Genomic DNA, 25,874 nt, shown 5'->3' on the forward strand with positions numbered 1-25,874 from the left:
TTTTGTCAACAGTCGCATGAAAAAGTGCTGCTGAGTTTTGTCCAAACCAGTCCTTTAGGTTCTGAAGCCATGATGTTCTTCTTCTGCCTGGATCTTGTTTGCCTTCCATTTTTCCCTGGAGGATTAAGTGAAGGATGCTGTATTTTTCTGGGTGTCGCATCACATGTCCAAAATATTCTAACTTTCACTTTTAATGGCTTTGATGATTTCCATTTGCTTTCCCAGGTGGCTTATTACTTCCCCATTTGTGATTTTGTCAACCCAGCTTATACGTAAATCCACATTTCAAATGCTTCTAGTTTCTTCAAGTGGTTTTCTGTCAGGGACCAACTCTCTACTCTACTCTCTACTAGGTTTACACATTAACAATTTCAAAATGAAGATATTATTTTAAAGCCAATTAAGCATTCAGGAACAAATAGCAGTGGAAGGTGTATTCTTATTTAAAAGTGCAGATGAAATCCTATGTGTTTGAATGTTTTTTCTTAATTAAGCCCTTGTCACACAAAAACCCCCACATCAGGATGCTAACTAATTGTGAAAGCAGACATATCAGCTTTGACATTCGATAGCTTTGAAAATTTCTTTGGGAGGATAATTTAGGTCTAATGAAAAAGAATTAATACACATCTACTCCCACATAGTAACCAAACTACCTTTATACATCCCAGCAGAAGCAGCTGTGAACAAAAAGGATGTCGCAAGAAAATACTTGGGCTAGTTCTTTGAGCAGTCACCTTCATGCTTTTTATGAATACAGCAAATGTTGTGTCAAACAAGCACTTTTAAACATTGGTGTTTGGGCTATATTCCCTACATAATTTACCAACTTTAAGATGGGAGTTGAAATCCACACATCTTAAAGTTGCCAAGGCTGGGAACACTGGTCTAGACCAAATTCCAAATGTCTTGACAATAAATTAGATAATATCGTGACCCGTCAAAACCGCGCTCGACTAAACCGCACCCGATTAAACCGCATCGCTGACGTCATCAACAGGGCGACAACAGCCAGCACGGAGAAGAAGGGCGCTTTAAATAGCGCTTTGAAAGCAAGCCGATTCAACTTAAGGTAAGGGTTAGGTTTAGGGTTAGCTTTAGGGTTAGGTTTAGGGTTAGGTTAAGGGTTAGGATTAGGATTAGGTTTAGGTTAAGGGTTAGGTTTAGGGTTAGGTTTAGGGTTAGGTTAAGGGTTAGGTTTAGGGTTAGGTTTAGAGTTAGGTTTAGGATTAGGTTTAGGGGGGTTAGGTTTAGGGGTTAATTTTAGGTTTAGGGTTTACAGCGTGCTTCTGTCTCCGCGCTGTTGTCGCCCTGTTGATAACGTCAGCAATGCGGTTTAGTCGGGCGCGGTTTAGTCGAGCGCGGTTTTGTGGTGGAACCAGATAATATATACTGTAAATCAAATCAGCTGTTGCACTATTGTGGCACAATCACTGGGTAGGTTTTAGCCAAAACTCCAGTTCACTTTTATTGTTAGTTATTTTACTGCATAGACTTACTTCAAGTGGATCAGATATCATAACCATATAGGGATAAATTCCATATTTTGATATGGAATTTATGAATGTTGCTGGACTAATAAGGCTAACTAGGAAATGGGAAAAGATGGGAATCTACTTATCTAATATTTTGGCAAGAAACAGAAGAAACAGTTAACTCACATTTTATTTAATAATATTTTATCCAAAATGTGGTTTTTTTTTTCATTTTGTCTCTTAAGACTAAATGTAAGCAGACACCAGTGAGTAAAACTAAGTTTGTTCAAGGGATTTCTTTTTAGATTGAGATGTTCCAAATTAAAAGCCAAATTAAATAAAGGCTAAGGTTTTGTTTGGGAGAAAATTTCAGAATGTGTGTGGGGGGTGTGGGGGTGTGTTATATATATATATCATCTTCTGAAATTTTCTGAAATAGATATATAAAACATTTCCACATACAACTTTATGATCCCACTCATTATGGAAGGGAGGCAGGAATCACTGCAAGGATTCTTGCTTCTGTATCTTGCCCTTTAATTTAGAATGATTTCTCAATGCACCAAGTAGAACAGTGTTTCTCAACCTTGGTGACTTTAAGTCCTGTGGACTTCAACTTCCAGAATCCCCCAGCTATGCTGGGGGATTCTGGGAGTTGAAGTCCACAGGACTTAAAGTCACCAAGGTTGAGAAACACTGAAGTAGAATGTGTTCTCTCTGTAGATATGAATGCCAGCCTATGAGGGGGTGGGTTCCAACTCCTCCAATTGAATTAGAAGTGTATGACTTGATTATCACCACCATCTTTATTGATAATATTGCCTCTATTTCAGGCATTCCAGCAACTGACTTGTGGATTAAGATCCAAATGGGCAAACTTAATGGAGAAGGCTCAGACATAAAGATAGAGTGTACATGGAAGTATAAAACACACAATCTATAGTTACACATTGATTCCATCACATTTACTGTACAGTTCTTTAGGAAATAACAGGCAGCCGAAAAGAAAGTTTCACATGACAGCAAAATTAATTTGAAAGGGAACCAAAGGTGTCATCTCGTCCTGGAAAACAACGAGAGAGATAATAAACCAAGGACCTCCCTAAGATTTTCTTTGGTGTGATTTGGGGAACTGAGCTTTGCCAAATTATTTTGATGTCTCATTAGGCTGCAACCGATGCTGTGCTACTTTGCACATTTAAAAAAAAATATGTAAAGGGTATTTTTAAATATGTGTTTCATATAATATTTTATTCAATATGCTGTATCTGTGTATACAACAAAATGGTAATAAACACAAACTGTACAATGCAGACAAACTTGTTGCTTATATGTATGTCAGTTTTGCAGTACATACCAACAGGTCTGATACATATAGCCTACTACATGCAAATCATTATTACCATCCTTTTCCCATGCAAACAGATGAGACAAACTTAAAAAAAGTAACTAAAGTACAAGGAACCACACGTTCTCTCCTCTGTGCTGAAATGGATTTAGATTCTCAAATAAGCTTATTTAAGATCCTCCCAGTCATGGAAGGTGTGAAGGCAATCTACATCCATTACAACAAAGAGGGGAATACATGTGTTCTACTTATAGTATATAGTGCCAATCATTTACAAACATGAACTCGGTCTTCTTATTAACTACATGGCTGGTTGACATGGCAGTATGGGCACGAATGTAAAAATTTAAGGGAATGTATTGCAACTGGCAAAAGAGAGTAGTTCCCTTTGGCTAATCTTGATTCTGGCCCCAAAACCTCTTTGTACATGGAAAGAGAAGAAAAGGTGCCCCAACAGAAGAATTGTGCAATGAGTACAAGTCTGGAGCAGCAGAAAAAAAAATCTTACTGGCATAATAAAATGAGTTGACAAGCTGATGTTACCTCACCTTATGCTTCATGGTTTATGTTTGGTTCCAAGTCCTGAGGTGATTTACAAGCCCCCACCTCTCCCTCTCCAAGCTCCATACATCATCATCATCATCATCATCATCATCAAAATGAAAGGGAAATAATACATTCCACACTTTTTATTTTGCACTCTTGTCTGAGAGCTTTCAGTTGCACAGTACAGAAGTATACTGAAAATCAAAGTAAGCAGCCTCTAATAACTGGTGCTCTAGGAAAAAAACCCACAAAACATTTCAAAATTCAGAAAAAAAATGTGACAGGCTGGTAGAGCCGGGCAGAGACCAATTTTGTCTACTATGCAGAGCATCTGAAATGGCATGGCTTCTAAAGTTTTCATTTTCTTTTTTGTTGCTGTTTTTAAAATGCTAGTAAATTCTGGGAACAGAATAATGTTTAATGTGCTTCACTTATGTGGCTGAAAGAAATCAACTTAAAGCAGCCTCTTACCATGTATGGAGAAACCGAGAAATTGGAGGGTCAAATACTCCTGTTGTACATGAATAACCTACTAGCAATGTGCTACACACCTACCTTAAGGGCTTACTTATTCAAATAGAAGTTGATATGAATCAAGATTCAAGAGTTAATTCAAAGTTTAATCTGTTACCACCAAACCAAATAGGAAATCTGAACATTCCATAATAACTATGAAAAGTAAACCAATATTTAAAATCACGTTGAAAAAAAAGTTCCAAAGTTGAAATGGAAAACAAACATGAGTGCAAATGTTTAGACATTTCATACATGATTTTCCAGAACAAAGATACATTTTGGTCCACATCATGCTTTCTTGTTTTCAATATAGTTTCCCAGTATCTACTTTGAAAAATTTATCCATAAGAGTGTTTTGTAAGAATAGCCTGTACTATTCTTTCATTTTGGCCTCAAGGCTCTCTATCAAAAAATAAAACTAGTATTTATTTAATTTAGTAATCAAAAAAGAAACATTCTTGACCTTGTTCTTTCATTAGAATTTTCTTAAATTTGTAGAATACAGGGAAAACCAAAATAATAAGATAAATGCAAGGCACCGAAAATCTAGCAATTTGGTGGCCATAATATCCCAAGAAGCTGGACTGGAAACATAGTGCTGTGGTATAGATAAAACAATATATTGCCTGGACTTTGCATGCTAAGCTATCAAAGAAATGCAAAGGAACCCTTCAAATATGTTAAAAATCTTTCCTCTCTTTGTAACACTGAAAATATTAAAGTATAATCGGTAACTATCTTTGCATTGGTGCTGCAGAGAAACACAACTTCCTTGCCCATGCTTTGCTGAGTAAGAGTGAACTACAGCCATAAATAAAGATGGGATTACGTTCCATTGTTAAAAACAGGAGAAGGAATCTATTGTTTTGAAAGAGACGTAGGTAGCAGAATTCCCATTCATTCTATTTTTTTTTTCTTTGAATTTCAGATAATGAGTACTAGTAGATGAAAAATGAGCCTTAATTCAGGCCTACAAGGCCTACAGAGTTCTTTGGACCCACTTTCTTAAAAATATGTGGGTCTTGCTCGCTGGGCAAGGCAAATGTTACCATTACCAGTAAGTCTGTGTATGTATAAACACACACGCACACACAGGGGGTATCAAACATTGGCCTTGAAAGGTTGTTGACTAGCCACACATGATGCTTTTCCTTCCTCGGGAACATACTGGACTGTATTCAAGCACAATCCTTATTTGCAATGATCCTATCTTTTACAGGTACAATCCCTAACAGGGTTTTGAAGGCTCCCCTAGTTCTCTGATTGCTTTCCAAAACTAAGCCATCAGCAACGCTTCAATCTGAGCAAAACATAATCCCTGCAAAGGAGTCACACAGACAGCGGAGCAAGCAGCCTCATAAAAAAGAGGAGGAAGAAAAAATCCATAATAGCACAGGTTTTACAGCATCTATCTAGAAATTACTTGTTATTATTCTGTGGGCTACAAAATTGAACTTGAAACACAGGGGAGGGAGGGGAGGGGGTCTCCTGGGCTCCAAAGGGGGAGTTATGGTAACTGTCAGCAGGGCAAGAGAGATATCAAGTGTACTTGTGAAGTATGCCATTCACATGAGGTGTCACAGTCACAGAAAAGAGATTAAAAGGCATTCCATATCTGGTAGGGCATTCTATGGTCGGAGTTCAGCTGGTCATCCAGAAGTCTTTTGCTGTGGGAGGAGTTACAGATTTGGAAGGAGTACAGAGCAAGCCGTCACTTGCTTCCAGCCAATCCGCAGACACCAGAGTGGGAGAGTCTTGCAAGGATAAAGTGCTCAGCTGTACATAGAGAGTTCCGTAAGTCACAACATCCCCAAGGCTCTGGCTATGTGGTCTTACTCTTGTTCACTGGTTTTCCACCATTCATTATTGCCGATGCACTTGTGCTTTTACTTGGCGTCACCCCAGCCTTTGGCACTGTTTCCCCAACATCATGTAGAGAGGGTTCTCGATACATGGCAACTATAGTATTAGGGAGAAAAGAGAAATCCATGTTAAGTCAAACAGGCTAGCAAAGTTTGTTTCTCCACTTATTTCAGTGCAAAATATCAGAGCATCTTTCCTTAACCTGATGCAGAACCGGTGGTTTTTTTTTTTTTTAAATATAGCAATAGCACTTAGACTTACATACCATTTCATAGTGTTTTTACAGCTCTCTCTAAGCAGTTTACAAAGTAAGCCTATTGCCCCCAACAATCTGGGTCCTCATTTTACCCACCTCGGAGGGATGGAAGGCTGAGTCAACCTTGAGCCGGTGAGATTTGAACTGCCAAACTGTAGCTAGCAGTCAGCTGAAGTAGCCTGCAGTACTGCACTCTAATCAGTGCACCACCTCGGCTCATAATATAACACAACATACATCAAGACATATATATTCGTGTTTTGGCCACATAGTGAATACTCTCAGATGAATCTACGATTAAAAAGTAAAGTGTGCAATCTAAGCGAAGCTGATTAAAATTAAAGATGTATTTAAATTAGAGTGCATGTCTGCCCATTTGCAAAATCTGTTTTACTGTTTGTGGGAAAAGTCTAGAAAGGCAGCTGTATTATTCGGTTGCAGCAAAAACAACATTGTGACTAAGATATATTGTGGCACAAAACTGTTTTCATTAGAGAAAGTGTGAATTGTAAATGGGGCGAGGACTGGAGGGCATTAACATGCAAAGGAAAACTTCTCTGCCATTTCTGTGCCAAGTAGGAGAAGACAGAGCCATTTAAAACATAAGTCAGCAGTAGTTGCTCATATGCTCTTATTTAGTATATAATTTAACTGACTAATATAGAGCAGGATCTTTAGTGCCCACCCTAATCATTTATTCAGCATGATTAGACCACAGTCTGATTTTCACTTACCCAGATTAAGCAAAAATAAACTCAGCACAAAATAGCCATGAATGGAATTCTGACCAATTTTCACTATTTTTGATTGCTTAAACTTGGCTATCTTTGTTTCCATTTTATTTATTATGTGATCTAAAGGGTTATTTATAAATAACATGCTAAAGTCAGCAAACACATGCTGTGGATATAAGAGAACTTCTATCTCCATGGAAAAGCTCTAACTTTAGAATATGCATCAATCTGAAATAATGAACATTTGTAATTATTTTTATGTGAACAGGAGGTGGAAGTAAGTGCCAATAACAATACGATCTTTTTATCTAAGCCAATAAAAAAAGCTGCCAATAATTATCCAATACGTGATCAGCAATGGAAATTTAGCAAGATTTAAAATTAGCTAAAAAGCCGAGGTTTTTTCATATAGGTGGAAAGCTATGGAAAGAAATTAAGAACTATGACGTTCAAATCTTCGAAAGTCAGTAAGATATTTAGGAATAAATTTCAAGAAACTTAGCTGAACCAAATGTAACAGTAAGATATTTAGGAATTAATATTTCAAGAAATCTTAGCTGAACCAAATGTATTAATTTATATCTTGCTTTTGGAAACAATGTAAAAGAAAAAGTGCACCACTTTATCTGGTTTGGCCAAGTTAATCTGTTTTGTTGTGGGCAAAAGTTGTCCAACTTGTTTTCCTATTTCTAAAATATATATATCTTAATTCTAAGGTCTTGAATTCCTGGCAACAAATTATGTTTATGGAAAAAGACTGAAATAGCAAAAAAAGCTTATGATTTTTGAAATCCTAAAGGTGGATTCTCCTTAAGGCCAATTATGGGTTGTGATTCTTTCCTGAATAATTTAGGAGGGTTATCTAGTGAATGTTAAGGCAGAAGAACTTGTTTAGATCAATTTACAATAACAAATAATGTCAGAAGATCTTTTTTTAAGTGGGAATTGGCATATACAAACTTCGATAGTTCAATTGGTTATAAATTAACAAAATGAATCACTTTGTTAAAAATGCAATGATAGCATTGTGAATAATAGTCTGAAATTGGAACTAACGAAGTATACTAATTGTCTAATATCAAAACACGTAATTCCCTGTTAGAAGTTGTTGGAGAGAAACATGGGATTAGAATTTAAGGTGCAGGTTATTCTTGTTTATCAATCATAATAGAGGTGGAAACTCATTTTGTTGAGCAAAGCAGTTACCAGCAGAAGAATCTGGAGCTGAACACTTTTAAAACTGTAGAGGTGAGAGTAGATTTTAGGAGAAGCCCTCCATTCTACCACTCTTATAGTATTAGACAATACAGTATCAACAGTAGAGACCTTCAAGTTTCTGGGTTTTATAATCTCCCAGGACTTGAAATGGACACCTAACCTTAGAACCATCATTAAAAAGGCACAACAGAGAATGTTTTTCCTGGGTTAACTCAGAAAGCTCAGACTGCCCAAGGATCTGCTGATAGAGTTTTACAGGGATTACTGAATCTGTCATTTGTACTTCTATAATTGTCTGGTTTGGCACAGCAGCCAAACAGGACAGATACCGACTTCAACAGATAGTTAGCCCTGCAGAAAAAACAATTGCAACCAGCCTGCCTTCCATAAAGGACCTATAATGCATGAGTCAGAAAGAGGGCTGAGCAAATATCTATAGACCCCTCACATCCTGGACATAAATTCTTTCAATTTCTCCGCTCAAGACTTCACTACAGACATTGCTATGCCAAAACAGCTAGACACGAAGATTGTTCCCCCTCCCATGCCATCACTCTGCTAAATACTTAACTCCCACAGCACTGCCTTATGCCTAAAGTTATTTACCCATGTAGTACCCATGTATTGCTATTATCCTTCTCATCTTCTCATCTTTCTCACCTCTACTCCTACTACCTTCTCCTATTGATATATTATGATTGTCAATTGTTGTTTGTATCTTATGATTGTATCTTAGAATCTATGATCTATGACTTATTACATTGTTGTTTGTATGTACATTGAGAGCTTATGTACCGGACACAAATTTTGGTGTCCAATGGCACTTGGCCAATAAAGAATCTATTCCCTTCCCTTCGACGTATTATCTTACTTCAGTTTTCTTTTGCTTTTACAGATTTGCAAAGGTCTAATGCAAATATTGGTTGCTCTTTCATTAAAGTTACAATTATGAAAGGTCATTCGACAAGGCAGAAGCTAAATGAGGCTATATGTATAATATTTCAGATACACAATGGACTATACTTTGGAAGAATCCTATGGTATGTTCTATATCATCAAAGTTCAAGGAAAATTGCACGCACGTGATCTATTGGTGGTATTTGACCTCTATACATTTAAAAAAAAAAACAATTACGGTCACAAACCGCATTATAAACGAGAAGCATTAAAAAGTGGAATGAAAAGTCAAGATAATATTTAACAATTGCTGGTGGATTTTCAGTGGGCACTCAAAGTCTGCCAACCTCTATGTAAGTAACTAAATTACTGGGAAAGAGCCATATACATGTTGAAAGTTTGTTGAAACAAAGGGCACCTGTGAAGCTCTAGAAAGATTCAGTTCAGAAATGATTAGTAACTTTAACAGTATGAAAAGAACACTTCCAAGAGCGTCTTAAACCTCTAGGAGAGTATCACAAAGAAGCAACACAACAGCAGTGCTAGAGCCAGAAATGCTGATTCAGGAAGTGGCAAGAAGTCACCCAAATACAAAGCCCAGGAATAGAGAGTCTACCAACAGGGGAAGCAACATCAGATGGCCAGAGAATCTTTAATGCACATTTAATATTATTGTTGATCACACACTCAGCCAGATATGTATTTAGACTGGATTTGACATTTTTTATCTACCTATCAAGTCCAGGATATAAACTTTTCGATATAAAGTTGCCTCTTGCAATTGACTGATTGTGTCAATGCCATTAGTATTCAAATGGTGCTTCTATTGCTTTGGATTGTACTCAAGAAACCATTACTTTTGTTATCCATGCTGCTGCTGCTGCTGCTATTATTATTATTATTGTACAATTGTATCACAGCGACCAGTTGTTTCGCCGGATTTGGCATTGGTTACTAGTCGGGCCCCAGCCAGGGGCCTAGGACTTCGTAACATATTTTCGTAATATGCGTGCAGATCCAAGCAGTGCGGCTTTTGCATTTGACTGATGGTGATTTTGTCAATTTTTAACTGTTTTAAATGTAATTCCAGTGCTTTTGGAATAGCACCCAGTGTGCCAATTACCACTGGAATTACCACTGCTGGTTTGTGCCATAGTCGTTGAATTTCGATTTTTAAGTCCTGGTATCTTGCGATTTTTTCATGTTCCTTCTCGCGACCCTGCTATCACCTGGTATTGCGATGTCTATGATTGTGACCTTATTTTTCTCAACCAGTGTGATGTCTGGTGTATTATGCGCCAGTATTTTGTCGGTTTGTATACGGAAATCCCACAAGATCTGACCATCTGATTTTCTGTGACTTTTTCAGGCTGATGTTCCCACCAGTTTGTTGCTGTTTTAATATTATAATTTTTGCACAAATTCCAATGGATCATTTGTGCTACTGAATTGTGCCGCAATTTATAATCAGTCTGCGCGATTTTTTTACAGCAGCTGAGAATGTGATCAACAGTTTCGTCAGCTTCTTTGCAAAGTCTGCATTGGCATCACTCAGAGGATTTTTCGATTTTGGCCTTAATGGCATTGTGCGGATAGCTTGTTCTTGCGCAGCCAGGATTAGTGACTCTGTTTCTTTCTTTAATGTACCTGTTTTTAACCATAACCAAGTTTGTTCCCTGTCCACTTTATCTTTTATTTTTTCCAGAAATTGACCATGCAGTGCTTTGTTCTGCCAACTCTCCATTCTTGATTTTATCACATTTTCTGTATTCTTGTTTTGTCTGTTGGGCCTTCAGTAGATTTTTGTTCTTTACTTCGATTAATAGATGTTCTTGACTTTCTTTTAAATAATCAGCCAGTGCATGTTTTTCTCTTCAACTGTTGCTTCACTTGTAATAATCCTCTGCCACTGATTTTCGGGGCAGATATAGTCTATCAGTATCACCACGTGGATGTAAACTGTAGTGCATTGTCATTAGTTTCCTGGTTTTTCGGTCCAAAAGGTCCAATCAGTTGGTGTCCAGTTAACTATGCCAGCTGTGTATTATAACTGGTATTGCCCAGGTATTTATGGCCTTGATTGTATTTCCACCATTCAATTTAGATTTCAAAATTTCCTAACTCTGTGGTGTACTCTCGTCTGACAATAGTTTACTTCTCCATGCTTGATGTTATCCAACTGCAGAATGCCTAAGTATTTGTAGGCTTCATTTTCTTTGCATTAATTAGTTGGCCATTGGGCATTTCAATTCCCTCAGATGCAGTGATTTTGCCCCTTTTTATGGATACAGTGGCGCATTTTTCCATGCCAAACTGCATTGAAATATCGGTGCTGAATACTCGGACTGTATTTGTCAATGATTGGATTTCTATTTCTGATTTCCATAGAGTTTCAAATCATCCATATATAGTAAATGCGAAATTTTTCAGCTTTTTGGCTGTTTGGTAGCCTAATTTCATTTTTTTTAAGATTACTGATAGTGGGATCATTGCGATGATGAAGAGAAGAGGTGAAAGTGAATCACCCTGGAAAATTCCTCGCTTGATATTAACCAGGGTGATTCACTTTCACCTCTTCTCTCATCATCGCAATGATCCCAGAGAATTATATTATATTATTATTATTATATTATTATTATTATATTATTATTATTATTATTATTATTATTATTATTATACAATTGTATCACAGCGGCCAGTTGTTTCGCGGATTTGGCACTGGTTACTAGTCGGGTCCCACCCAGGGGCCTAGGACGTCGTAACGTATTTTCGTAATATGCGTGCAGATCCAAGCAATGCAGCTTTTTGCATTGACTGATGTGATTTTGTCAATTTTTTCATGTTCCTTCTCGGCGACCCTGCTATCACCTGGTATTGCAATGTCTATGATTGTGACCTTATTTTTCTCAACCAGTGTGATGTCTGGTGTATTATGCGCCAGTATTTGTCTGTTTGTATGCGAAAATCCCACAAGATCTGACCATCTGATGATGATGATGATGATTATTCACATAACAACATGAAATCACAACTGCCACTTATTTAGCTGATGCTGGCCTCAGATGCATTGAGGTTATTCTTCATTATTATTATTATTTATTATTATTATGTTATTGTTATTGTTAGTCACAATCAGCCAGATGTTTAGACGGATTTGACATTTTGTATGCCAATAAATCCTTCCCAAAGACCTGGGATAAGGGGATGTGGTTGTTTGATGATGATAAAGCTATTGTTGCAGGATGTAAATTGTTCCAAAGAAAGAGGCCTTTTTGCAATTGGCCAATTGTAATTTTGTCAGTGCTGCTGGTGTACAAGTGGTGTTCCAGAGGTTTTGGGATTGCACTCAAGGCATTTATTACTAAGGTAAAGTAAAGCTTCCCCTCACACTATGTGCTACTTTCCGACTCTAGGGGGTGGTGCTCATCTCTGTTTCAAAGCCGAACAACCAGCGCTGTCCGAAGAAGTCTCTGTGGTCACGTGGCCAGCATGACTAAATGCCAAAGGCACACGGAATGCTGTTACCTTCCCACCAAAGATGGTCCCTAATTTTCTACTTGCATTTTTTACGTGCTCTTGAACTGCTAGGCTGGCAGAAGTTGGGACAAGTAACGGGAGCTCACTCACTACATGGCATTAGAGTCGCCAAACTGCCAACCTTTCTGATTGACAAGGTCCATGTCTTACCCACTGAGCCACCGTGTCCCTTTCTTATTTATTACTACTTCCTATTTATTACTCTTCCTATTTATTACTTCCTATTTTATTACTATTATTACAAATAAAGAAGAACATATTGTGAGCCAGTATGTAGAAGCCACTTGTATATTTTCTCTAGGTGACATTTTTTTCACATCACCTTGAACTCTGACTGTTCCTTTGGAATAACAGAATGATAGCATTTTGCACTTTCAAACAAAATCATTCATATACATTACCTCAGGAATCCTTACAACAGCTAAATAAGAGAGATCAATTCTTTTCTCACCCCATAGTGCTTAAAAGGACCGAGAGTAAAAGAAGGATGGCTTCTCTATCGTCACTTGCTGAGTTTTTAGCAAGAACGGGAGAGTCTTTCTCATGTTCAGACTTGGTGATGCTGGAAATTGCTTTCAGAAAAGCTTTCCATATTCCTGCTCAGTTCAAAGATTGCCACCAAAGAGCTTTTCATCCATATTCTTTTCAGGTGGCGGGGGGGGAGTCAGACACAAAATCCGAAGTAGGGAGGTATCAAACGGAGAGTTAGGAAAACACACAAGGGTTCCAGAGCAGTTATCATTTGAAAGTCAACCTGAAGGATGACACAGGTTTTTTTTGCAATGTTTTGATACATGCGACGTTGTGTCAAAGTCAGCTTACCTTCCAATGGCTTCGGTAGAAAATGAGCTGCTGGTTTTGTTTTCTTCACTCTATTGCCTTTCATAACTTGCCCTTCTTTGTTGAGTCCCAAGAACCAGGCCCTACCCGATTCCTGCTGTCTGTACAGCATCGACGAGTAGATTACATAATAGTTTTCAAAAACTCCTTAAACTTACATTCCGGCGTAAAAAGTTCCTGTGAGAGAAAGAGAAAAAGTTAGGGGAACATTCCAACCAGTGGCTGTAGTTATTATTTGTATTACTTGCTATTGCCCTGTTTTCCCCAAAATAAGACCTATCCAAAAAATAAGCCCTAGCATGGTTTTATGCTTGCACCTAATATAAGCCCTACCCCACAAATAAGCCCTACTTAAGAGTCTGCGCAGCCGCTGCCAGCATATTACATCTGGTTGCTCGTGATGTTGTGGCTATGAGGTAAGGCGAGGGTGGCCGAACAACCCCATGCGCCCTGCATCAGTTTACCTCAGGGTGTTTGCAGCCAGGCCACCCGCGCCCCGACACTTGCTTTGCGGGGCAGCACTGCAGCAGCCATGTGCAGCAAGGAGCACATGTGGCCGCTGGCCCAGTTCTTCTGTTTGCTCATGGCTGCAATGGAGCAGGAGGCTGAGTGGAATGTTGGTGCCATGGCTGCAAGATGAGGCAGGTATCAGGGTGTAGATGGCCCGGATGCCACTCAGCTTCCTGCCCTGCTGCAAGAAAGCAGAAGAAGGGCCTCTCACACATGGGGAAAAAATTAAAATACTGCCTGAAAATATGCCCTAGTGCTTATTTACACCCCCCCAAAAAAACCTACCATATTTTTCAGAGTATAAGATGCATCGAAGTATAAGAGCACCAAGATTTTGAAGAGGCAAATTTTTTTAAAAAGTTTTTGTACTCTGCAAACCTCCCCAAAACAGCCTGTTTTTCGTGAAAACAGGCCCATTTTTTTTTAAAAAAGGGCATGCATAGCCTTTAGGAGGCTTGTAGAGTGCTCCTGAGGGGGGGGGAGGAACAAAATTGAGAAAAAAGGCCAGTTTTTCGCAAAAACGGACCCATTTTTTGACAAAAAATGGGATCCATAGGCTTTAAGAGGCTTATAGAGTACTCCTGGGGGCTGGGAAGGGGGGAAATTGAGCAAAAAAAATTGGCCTGTTTTTCACTCATTTCTGCCCTCCCCAGCCCCCAGGAGCACATAGCCTTCCTAAAGGCTATGCACGGCCATTTTGGTGAAGGGGGCAGGGTTTCAGGAGGCATAAAATGCTGTATTCAGTGTATAAGACGCATCCAGATTTTCAGCCTCTTTTTTGAGGGAAAAAGATGCATCTTATACTCTGAAAAAAACGGTATTCTTCTTTTCAGGGAAACATGGTATGCTGTTCATAACGTTTAATCCAGGTGTAATTTTGCAAAGTGCCACAATAATTGGGCAGATCCTGGCAATTAAATCCATGATTATTTTTTTACTTTTGGGACACATCCATTAAATGAAATGAAAATCAGTTTCAGAGTGTAACAGTGAATAACTATAGGTAGTCCTCAACTTAACACAGTTTGTTTAGTGACCCTTGTTCAAAGTTACAACGGCACTGAAAAAAGTGACTTATGATCATTTTTCACAGTTACGACTGTTGATGCATCCACAAGATTATGTGATCAAAATTCAGATGCTTGGTAACGGATTCATATTTATGACAGTTGTGCAATTCCAAAGTCATATGATCACCTTTTGTAACCTTCTAACAAGGAAAGTCAATGGGGAAGCCAGATTCAGTTAACAAACAGGTTACTAACTGATTAATTGCAGTGATCTACTTAACAATTGAAGCAAGAAAGGTTGCAGAACTCACTTAACAAATGTCTCACCTAACGACAGAAATTTTGTGCTCAATTGTGGTTGTAAGCTGAGGACTATCTGTGCAACTAGGTAATTGTAGACTTAACGATCTTAAACCTTATTTATCAACCAAGGAGCTACACATATCACATACTCTGTGAAGCATAGTGTTTATATGTCCCTTCTCCTGTCCATCCCCATTCCAGCTCTGAACCATGTGTCTGTGTTTCTTAGACCCACAAACAGTTTGATCCATAAACACAAACCAAGAGGCCAGAATGAAATGTTGTTTGCTTCTGCTGCCAGATGCTAGACACATTTACTCAAAATAAGTACATTTTGTTGCAGAACATGGTAACATGCATTTGAAATAAAAATGAAATCAATACTTCTATCCGTATACAGAACAAATAGCTTGCCAGTGACCATAAAATCTTTGATTTTTTAAAAAAACCAGACAGAAAGTTCATGCTTTTGCTGCCTCCCAGTAATAGGGAGGGCGTGATGAATTTTGGCTACAGGATTCTGGAATATACATGTTTCAGCATTGGGAAACCAAAAAACATTTGAAACAGTCAACAAAAAGCACCATGACACCAAAGACGCCCATTAAAAATAAATAAATCTATTTTTCATTCTAAGAGAAAAGAGTTGCTCTGGACTTTATTTATAAAACAATAATCACTGAAGGTTACCAAAGAAATGCTATAATAGAGGCAAATTTCTATATAGCATTCTTAGCAAAGGATTTTTAGAGTTTTAAGAACTTAAGCAAACCTGTTAAAAAGGAACACAAGTGTGATTCATTGTCATTCAGCTGTATTTGGCTGCTCAGCATTCAATCATGACAAAATGTAACAAGTGCAAAGCAAAAGCATCCAATCTAAAATTCTCCTGTGCATTTATATGTAAGAGATATTAAATGTAATTTTCGGATTTTACAATCCCATTCGCTTAAAATTACTTTTATTAATAATGGGCTGTTATCACACTTGAGATGAAGGAACTGCAAGTAATTCAACAAAAAAAATTCTGCTGAATTATTTCCTAAGAAAATTGTACACATTGTAAAGGAAAGACTTCAATGTTGCAAAACAGCATTTTCATGGACTACAAATGTATACTACAAGGCAGGAGACCCCCAAGCCCTGGCCCAGTACCAGATCCTGAGCTGTTCAAAACCAAGTTGCCCAAAGTGGTGGGCAAGCGCACAAATCTCCCCTTGCAAGGGTGAGCACAAACACATGTAAACAACTGGTGCTGTGCCTGATGTTCATGCAAATGGAGCTGTCCACATGCATGTCCTTCCATGTACCTTGTGCTGAACCATCCCCTCTCCCTCCCCTGCTGGTCGGAAAGGTTGGGGAACTCTGATATAGGGCATAGAATAGGTGAATGAAAGGAAAAGTTTATCAGGTGAAGGAGAAATCTGTTTTCTCCCCAAGTAGTGAAAAATGAGAAGGGAAAGCAAGTAAAAAGACATCTGTTAAAACTGCACTTCGCATTCATTAGCTGCCAGGCTTCCATGAACTATTCGGGGAGGGAGCTGGATGGGAGTGGGGAGGATGATGACTCGTTGTATCTTCTAGTGACACAACTTCAAGGTCAGACATCTGGGAGAGGCGTGCACCTGCACACTACCCAGTCCGCAGTTGAAGAGAACATTCCCAAAACATTTCTTTGAATGTGATCGGAGAATGAGGGATCAACAACGAGAAGGGACAAATGGGGAAAACCTAACAGAGTAAGTTTGGCACATGAACATCAGTTACGGTTTTGCTATACTGTCATCTACTTGGCCTTTAGTAAAGTAATCCTTTCACACCAAACAGGAATCTTTGGTTCTTGCTTAAGGGACCAAATTGAGGCAGGACTGACAACATCTTTCTTTTCTCTGCACTTATGGGATAAGCTCAAAAAAGCTACAGATATAGCGGTGCTCTTCATCAATGTTACCCAAATATTAATGGGTGAGAAAATCAATGCAGTATTTGTCTTAATTACTGAAAGAGTACAAAATGGAATGTTTCACTTAATAGAAAAAACATTAATAAACCCAAGTAGAATTGAGTACTTTTCAGTTTTATTTATTTATCCATGTGTCAGAACTGCCACCTCATGTCTGCTTTCTGCAACCACTTCAGTTTCAGTCTGCCGTAAACCCTGGGGGAGGGGGAGTGCTAGGGGAGGGGAAAGTAACAGCTAAGAGAGCGAGAGTGCTTGGCTGAGATGACATCCTAAAGTTGTGTCGTGATGAGAAGAATGCAGCTGCAGTCTACAATCAGAACAGCTGCCTCCAGAACATCTTCTTCAAAACATGATTGAGCAGTGAGGGACCAGCAATGGGGAGCCCCTAAAGTTTTACCTTGGGAGTTTTGATGCATGAACTTCAGTCCTGGCTCATGCCTGTTCCACCGGATGGAGTCCAGGGTTGTTCTTATTTAAAGGCTCAAACTGATGTAGGGCTGACACCATGTATGCTTCGATTGCCAAAATCAATAAGGTTTCAACATGCTTAATTCTGCCTCTATTGTCTATAAAGGTAAAGGTTTCCGTTCCTGACTCTAGGGGGCAGTGCTCATCTCCATTTCAAAGCCGAAGAGACAGCACTGTCTGAAGACGTTCTCCATGGTCATGTGGCCAGCATGACTAAATGCCGAAGGCGCACGGAACACTGTTACCTTCCCACCAAAGGTGGTTCCTATTTTTCTACTTGCATTTTTACATGCTTTCAAACTGTTAGGTTGGCAGAAGCTGGGACAAGTAGTGGGAGTCCACTCCGTTACGCAGTGCTAGGGATTCGAACTGCCAAACTGCCGACCTTTCTGATTGACAAGCTCAGCGCCTTAGCCACAGAGCCACCGCGTCCCCTTTATTATATGCATGTACATCCATAATTACAACTGCCTCTGAAGAAACAGACAGTAAAGCCACGCTAGAACTAAGTACCAAAGGTGGATAAGATATTTTTTTTCTTATTTTCTCAAAACTTTCACCAAAAATGAATTATCTACATGAACTCTGACACTCAGTTGACAATAGACATCAGTTTGAATAAAAGTCTCTAAGAGAATCTAGAAAACTTCAATTAAATGTAATGGGCATTTTAAAAAGTGAAAAGCATGTATGAATAATTTTTAATGTCATTCTTTATGACTTACTGACATGGGTTTGAAAAACATTTTGTGCCATAATGAATTTCAAGATGACTCATTGAAGTCAATTGCCAAATCCACTTCTCAAGTGGATTTGTACAAAGACTTCCAGAAGAGCTTAAGATGCTTGATAGATGGGTTTTGCATTTTACCATGTTCCTTTGGTTTTGCTCCAGGTTTCAAATGTTGTTGATAGCTAACATCAACATTGAGAAAAACTTCATTGTATATGTCTCAACATAAAGCAGACTAGAACCTACCACAACTTCTTTGGAAAGATGTATTCACCAGATGCAGATTTCCTATCAAATTTTTAAACATAAAACAGGGACTCATAGATTTCTGCAAGAGTGAGTGTAATCAGGACATTTCTGGGTAGCCAGAAGGGAGGCAAGGAAGGTGGCAGGAATTACCTGGCACTGCTCAGGATGCATAGTTAAGGGGAAAGAAGGTTCAGGCTGGGCACAGACATCTTTCAAGAGCTAGAGTACAGCAAGTTTTGGATATCTTGTTGCATTCTTTTGATCGTTTGAAATGAGTACTCATCTCAAACGATCTAAGCCCCAGAGCTCACTGTAACAGCATTGCCAAAAAGGCATTAAGAGTTGTGAACCTAATTTTGTGAAGCTTCTTCTCTGGTAACAATGTACTGCAAACTAGAGCATACAAACCTTTGCCAGACAAATTCTTGAATACGAATCCACACTGTATATCGGACATTCATACAGTTGAGCGAGTCCAGAGGTATTTCACGAGAAGAGTATTCCACTCCTCTGCTCACAATAGAATACCTTATGCCACCAGGCTTGAAATTTTGGGCTTGGACAACCTAAAACTATGACCTAAGCGTAATATACAAAATTGTCTGCTACAGCATCCTGCCTGTCAATGACTACTTCAGCTTCAAACTCAATACATAGGCACACAATAGATACAAACTCAAGGTAAACTGCTCCAAACTCGATTGCAGAAAATACAACTTCAGCAACAGAGTGGTCAATGCCTGGAATGCTCTACCTGACTCCATTGTTACATCTTCAAACCCCCATAACTTTAATCTTAAACTGTCTACCGTGGACCTCACCCCATTCCTAAGAGGCCTATAAGGGGGTGTGCATAAGCGCACCAGCGTACCTACCGTCCCTGTCCTATGATCCCCATTTATTTGTACCCATTTCCTGTGTTCATGTCCATGTTTATACTTACATCTGTTGTCTCGTACATGTTTGACAAACTAACTAAATAATAAATAATTAATAATAATTAATTAATATTAAACAAAGCAATGAATAATAAATTAATAATTAATAAATAAATATGTGGTCAAAAACTAGCAAAGGACATCCTTTCCCTGTTTCAGGAAAGAGTTTTTCCCCCAGGGCAGTTCTCAGATGTCCCTTCACAGATTAGAACTTTCCTCCTAAAAAGGTTTCCACAAACACAGTAACTATGGCTTGAATTTGTAAGAAGGATTGATTGGATCCCCAGATGCTCTGGAAGAAAGCCAGTTGGTGAGCTCTTGGATTTCGGAGCCGTTCCATTCCTTTGAGCCATTTTCCCCTTTGGCGTTCAGCTTCTTTCCCTTGCTTTTCTCTTTCCTTCTCCCCCTGCCTTCCCCCTCCCGTATCCAAAGGCTGTTATTAAGACCCCAAAATTGTTGTCAGAATGTTGTCAGAATCTTGGCAGGAGAGAACTGCAGCCAGAAAGATAAAATCCCAGCTACTCATCTCCCAGGAAGAGATGAGAAGACAAAATCTGCTGCAAAAATATAGAAAGGGAAAGGAATACATTCACATTAATTTTTTCTGCCTTCTTACCAGACCTACAAACACTTAGTGCATAATAGTTACTATAATAGTTACAAAATGTGATTCACTAATAATGTTTAAAGGTAGATTTCTGCTCTCAGGGACACTTTTAAATATGCACATCAGAGGTGGGTTCCTACCAGTTCGCACCTATTCGGTAGAACCAGTTCGTCAAATCTACCGAACCGGTTAGAAGAGGTTCCACCAGTGGACCTGGAAAGCAGGCCACACCTACAGAAGAGGTTCCAAAATTTTTTGAAACCCACCACTGGTCCTTGGATAGATTATTCTACACTATCATGCTCATATTTATAAAACTCAGTGCCTCTGTGAAAGGTAAGGATGACTACTGTGTTTGTGGTGCAATCAGAACATTGCGTGTGTTGTTTTAACGCAAACCAAAGATGCCTTTAAAAAAACAAGTTTACATCATATTCTTATGCATGCCAGTGCTATGTGTGAGGTAATTTAAGGTGGTTCTGACAAGTGTCGTCGGCATCTTCATATCCGGTCACATGGGCAGCAAGCCACTCCCATCCAGTCACATGGGTGGCAAGCCACTCCCACAAAGGAGGCCACACCCACAGAGTAGGTTCAAACAATTTTTGAAACCCACCACTGATGCACATATACAATGTTTGAACATCCAATAGTAAGGTTTAGGCAGAGGTTCGTCCTCTGAGCTTGCTGCTTGGTTCCCAGACATTTGCTTGCCAAACTAGGTAACTTCTGTGGGCTTTTTGGTGAAGTGTCTTGTTCATTTACATAGGTCAGTGATGGCTAACCTTTCTGTCGAGGTGTGACAAAAGTGGGAGGGGAGGGAGTGTCGTGCACATGCGTGCCCACACCCATAATGCAATGCCCTCCCCCGCACCTGTGTGCACAACCCCCTGCGCATGCGTACAGGCCTCACTGAAGCCTCTGGACTTCCGGGAGCCGCAGTAGCTGTTTTTTGCCCTTCACAGGATTCAGGAAAGCCTCCTGGAGCCTGGGGAGGGCGAAAAACAGCCCAACACAAATCAGAAGTTCAGGAATCCCTCCGGATGGCAAAAAATGGCCCAACACGCAAACCAGAAGCTTGGGAATGGACTTCCAGGTTGCCTTTTGGGCCGTTTTTCTCCCTCCAGAGACTTCAGGAGGCTTCCTGAAGCCTCCAGAGGGCGAAAAATGGCTGAAAATCAGATTGCTAATGTGGTGGAGTCATAGGGCAATGCCTCATGTGCCCTCAGAAATGCTGCTGCACATGCCACCTGTGGCACACATGCCATAGGTTCACCATCATCGATAAAGGTCTTGGGTGATCAGGTGGTCTTGTGACTGGTTGAATCACAAGACTGATTGAATCACAAGACTGGTTGATAGTTTCCAGTACCTAGTTTTTCATTGCCTAGTTGAGTATGAAAAATGTCTGGGAGCCAAGCAACAAGCTTGGAAGACAAAACTCTGACTAAAATCTACAAGATATGAATATTCTCTACAATTTCTATCCAACAGTAAGATTCCCACACTAAGCAGTAAACAGTTTTAGATTGCTGTCAAGATTTCTTTTTATACTAAATGTTGTTATGTTGTGATTCTTTATTGTTAATAATGCAGTTTCTGGTTCTGTATTTTGTTTTTAACTCTTTGATCTGTAAAAGTCCTAAGAATAAATTGAACATGACACATTCTAAAGCGGAGTTTTCATCTTCTGCTCCTGTCAACAATAACAAAGAAGCACAAATGTGAAGGAAATGTTATCTACCCACACGTTGTCTGCCTCTTGCCTAACACTTGCCTAACATTATAACATTTTAGAAACACTCCAAGTCTGCTTATTAATTATTAATATTTTTTTAAAAAAGTAACTTTGATCTTTGTTGAATACAAATTGATTCAATTTTTTTCTTATAAAATCAACAGATAGCAACAGCTATCTTTTAAAGTTTGCGAACCTATAACTAAATACCAACTAAAGGTATTTTCAGATGTTGCTTTTCTATCAATTGAGGACTGTAGTGTGCTGATGCCAGCTTGCATCAACTTCCGAGAACTGAGTGATTAATTTTCTGGAATCCTGTTGAGAGCAGAGCTATAACCCCTAAGGTGCTGCTGATCACCTGTTTGGATGGCTAGCAGTCTGGCATGATGTGATAATGGAGCTAGCAGAACCAATTGTTATACTGTATATACCAACATACCACTGTTTAAAACTATAATAAATTATCCCACTGCAGACAAAATTGTTCATCTCAATGATAATTCAGCTGTTCAGTTCTATACTGTTCAAACGAATGTGCTGAAAAACAGTGGTTCAAATTCAAACAGTTCAAGGCCACAATGGAATTCAAGACCCAACATCATAAATATACTTTAGATTCTCCACAATGCTATAGGAATTATTTACTTCTTAGTTTAAAAATTATCCATATATCAGAGAGACTGAAGTTAATGGAATAAACATATTCCCTTTCTTATTTCATTATTATACAGTACTTTGGTAGTTCTTTGTAGCTGATCAGAGATCTAAAGTGAAATAAAATATGGTATGTGAACAATGTGTTGTGAAAAACAAAAATCATATCTTCTAGTGACTTTTAAATCTTCCTGAAAATATGCAATATGACTGCACAGATGTATTCACAAATACACGTATGTGAGTATGTATGTGTATGAGTGCATACATATGCAAAAAAGAATGATCCTGCGATTCTATTTATTTATTTATAACATTTATAACCTGTCCCAATTCAAACAGACCCTCAATAGAGAACAGCACAATGATAATAATATAAAAAGAATGTCAGATAGTTACTTACTAACAGGACAAATAATTTAACAGCCAAGATACAGAATACAGAATAATAAGAATTGGAAGGCATCTTCTAGTCCAATCCCCTGCTCAAACAGGAGACTCTATACCATTTCAAATAAGTCGCTGTCCATCTCTTTTTAAAAGCCTCCAGTGATGAAGCTACCACAACTTCTAAGGCAAGCCATTCCACTTGTTAATTGTTCTCACTGTTAGGAAGATCTTCCTTAGCTATAGGTTGCTTCTCTCCTTGATTAGTTTCCATTATTTTTTGTTCTACTTTCCGGTGCTCTGGAAAATAGTTTGACCCCCTCTTCTTTGTGGCAGGTCCTCAAATATTGAAACACTGCCATCATGTCGCCCCTAGTTCTTTTCATTAAACTAGACATATCCAATTCCTGCAACCGTTCTTCATATGTTTTAGCTTCGCGTACCCTAATTGACAAACTATGAATATTCTCTACAATATTGGGATTCAGCCAGTTTGCACTGGTTTGGGCGAACCAGATGCTAATTTGCATCCAGATCAGACAGGTGTTCTCTTACCATTTTCTTGTTTATTTTTATTTCTGGTTTGTGTTTTACGTTTATGTTTTTGGTAGGTTGGACTATATTTTCTTGTAGATTTCATCTGTTTATAAAACATAAGACAAACCAGAATCATCTAGAAAGAGCGAGAGCCACCAACAGGAACTCCTGCCCACTGGCCAACATCCCATCCACCTTATTTGCTATTTATTTATTGTTTGTCTCTTATGCTGTATGCTGCTCAGAATCACTTTGTTTGCATGGCATTATAAATCTTTTTAAAAAAAAGAATATACCAACAAATTAAAACATATTCTTGGTCCCTCTAAGCTTAATGTTGTATATCCTGATTGAACCTTTATCTCATTTCACATGCATTTCACACTGTATGCCTTTCTTGTACTAGAAGTATTAAATGTTCATTTCAGAGTCAAGAAAGATGGATTCTCATTCAAATATTTCTGATTTTTTAAGATTGCTGAGATACTTTGGAATAAGGTTTAGGGATTTATTTCAGGACTATCCATTAGATCAGGTCAACTGGTCTGAAGTTCATCCTTCTTTCAGCATAAAAAAAAGGATAAATTTTTAGGATTTAGGATTTTATTGTCATTTATAGGCCGCCCTTTTCCCTGAGGGGACTCAGGGCGGCTTACAATTCGTGGGAAGGGAGCAATAATAGTTGCTGTACAAGATATGTGTCTTATTCTTCCTTAGGGTAACTAGAATGTGGAAAACAATTAACTGGAAAGTCCCTTTGGATATTCACCCCAAAAGTGATTTGCAAGGAGTTGATTTTTTTGGCACTGTCTGGAAAATTAATACGTAGAGGAAATGTTAAAAAAAAAATCCAAGCTAATCATTTCTTTCAAATGGTGCTTCTCTTTTCTTTTATATCAAAAACAATTGTTTGAGATGCAGCTTTATTTCATTTCTCCTTATGTTTATTGGGGCTATAGTTTTTAAGCTGGTTTAACAAATATATTCCTTTGCATTTGTTATTTAGTTTTACCCATGTTTATGTTTTTGAGGGCTTTTTTGTTGAACTATATGGACCTTGCTATTTTTTAAATTAAATAGTATCATATAATGATAATGTGTAGCTTACGACACTAAAACAATCGTATCCTGTAAATATCATACTATTTTTTAGGGGAAAAAAATCAAGATACAAGATAATTCTATGAGATAATTGTAAGTTCCTATATAATTATGCAGGAAGGATGGTACAAAAGAGACACTTAAAATTGTTTAAAAGAATGATGTAATCTATTAAAATGAAAAGCAGGAACTAGGAAAATACAAAATTATCAAGGCTCAGAAAATTTACAGCTATTAATACAGTTTTGCATTCTGAGTCATTGTTTTTATTTCAAGTTTTACCAATTCACTTATCTTCATTAGCTCTCAGACAATAACAAGAATTGTTTTATTATGAGCTTTTCCATTTATGAACTAGTATATGATTAGCAGAGGTAGAAACTGAAATCTGGGTTAAAATGAAGACTTCATAAAAATGGGATATGAAAAATTTCTTATTCCTACCTGATATTTTTAAAGAATTTAAAGCCAATGGTAATTTTTTTGAATAAGTGTTAATTTTAAAATAAGGGGAAATGGCTAAAGTTTTTAGCTCACCTTTGTTCCTCTTATTTCCATTTTTCTAAATTTCTTATAAATATTAACCCATTTATAAACCAAATACCGGTATCAATCAGAAATTATACAAGTTGGATCCATTAATTTAGAACAGATAATTTTAATTTAAGGTGCTTGTCTATTTCAGTTACAATTCAGATATTTTTCTTAACTCAGAATAAAAAGCTCAAGCAAAGAAGACTTGAAGTAACAGCATTAAGTCTTTCATATTCTTCTAAAGCTCTCTATAAAATGTCACAGAACAAACATACCAAGCTCTAATTAATTGGAAAATAGCCTGAGAAAAAACTTTGACAAGGAATTAAGAATCAAGAGTGGAATTAGATATGGAAATAGAAACCAGTGTTTTCATCCTCAGCCCAATAAAGAGAATTTTCTTAAAATATTGCATGGATGATATATGACTCATTGTAAACTAGCGTGCATGAACAAAACAGCTCCTCTTTTTGTTGAAATGGATATCAGGAAAATGGAATTTATTTCCACATCTGGTGGTGTCATTGCCATGTCTTTTCCTTCTGGTCTTAGGTGTGTTTGGAGATTTATGAAGCTAAAAATGAAAGAATTAATCTGTGTCGATAATGTCTAATGCAAACATTTAACAAATTAGGATTTTTTTTAAAAAAAAAGGGATGTCTATGGCTAAATACTGGAAAAATAAAAAATATGATAGTGGAGTTCTTGTATCAAAGTTTTTGGCATATTGCCATAGCTAAGAAATTGGCTCTCTTAATCTACATTCCTGTCAAGTTATAAGGAAAGCCTTCTCAAATACATAGTCTAATTGCATATTTTACTAAACAAAAGCCATAATTTTATTCCAGATCAATATTAATATGTGGGAGAAACATTAAGAAATTATTAGTATGTGAGTTGAATTTTTTT

At 38.0% G+C, this 25,874-nt stretch overlaps 1 protein-coding gene across 1 annotated transcript in view; it reads right to left on the minus strand.

Moving 5' to 3' along the window:
- Positions 1 to 5,707: 5,707 nt before the first annotated feature.
- The window catches only part of FGF14 (fibroblast growth factor 14), a 139,954-nt gene continuing 119,787 nt past the window's right edge, over positions 5,708 to 25,874 (minus strand). Inside the window, 3 exon segments of the mRNA XM_032226722.1 lie at positions 5,708 to 5,844; positions 13,213 to 13,374; positions 13,377 to 13,407. Of these exon segments, the coding sequence (XP_032082613.1) occupies positions 5,708 to 5,844; positions 13,213 to 13,374; positions 13,377 to 13,407 (330 nt within the window).

The sequence above is a fragment of the Thamnophis elegans genome, chromosome 11 (genome assembly GCF_009769535.1).
Source record: "Thamnophis elegans isolate rThaEle1 chromosome 11, rThaEle1.pri, whole genome shotgun sequence".
Classification (NCBI taxonomy): domain Eukaryota; kingdom Metazoa; phylum Chordata; class Lepidosauria; order Squamata; family Colubridae; genus Thamnophis; species Thamnophis elegans.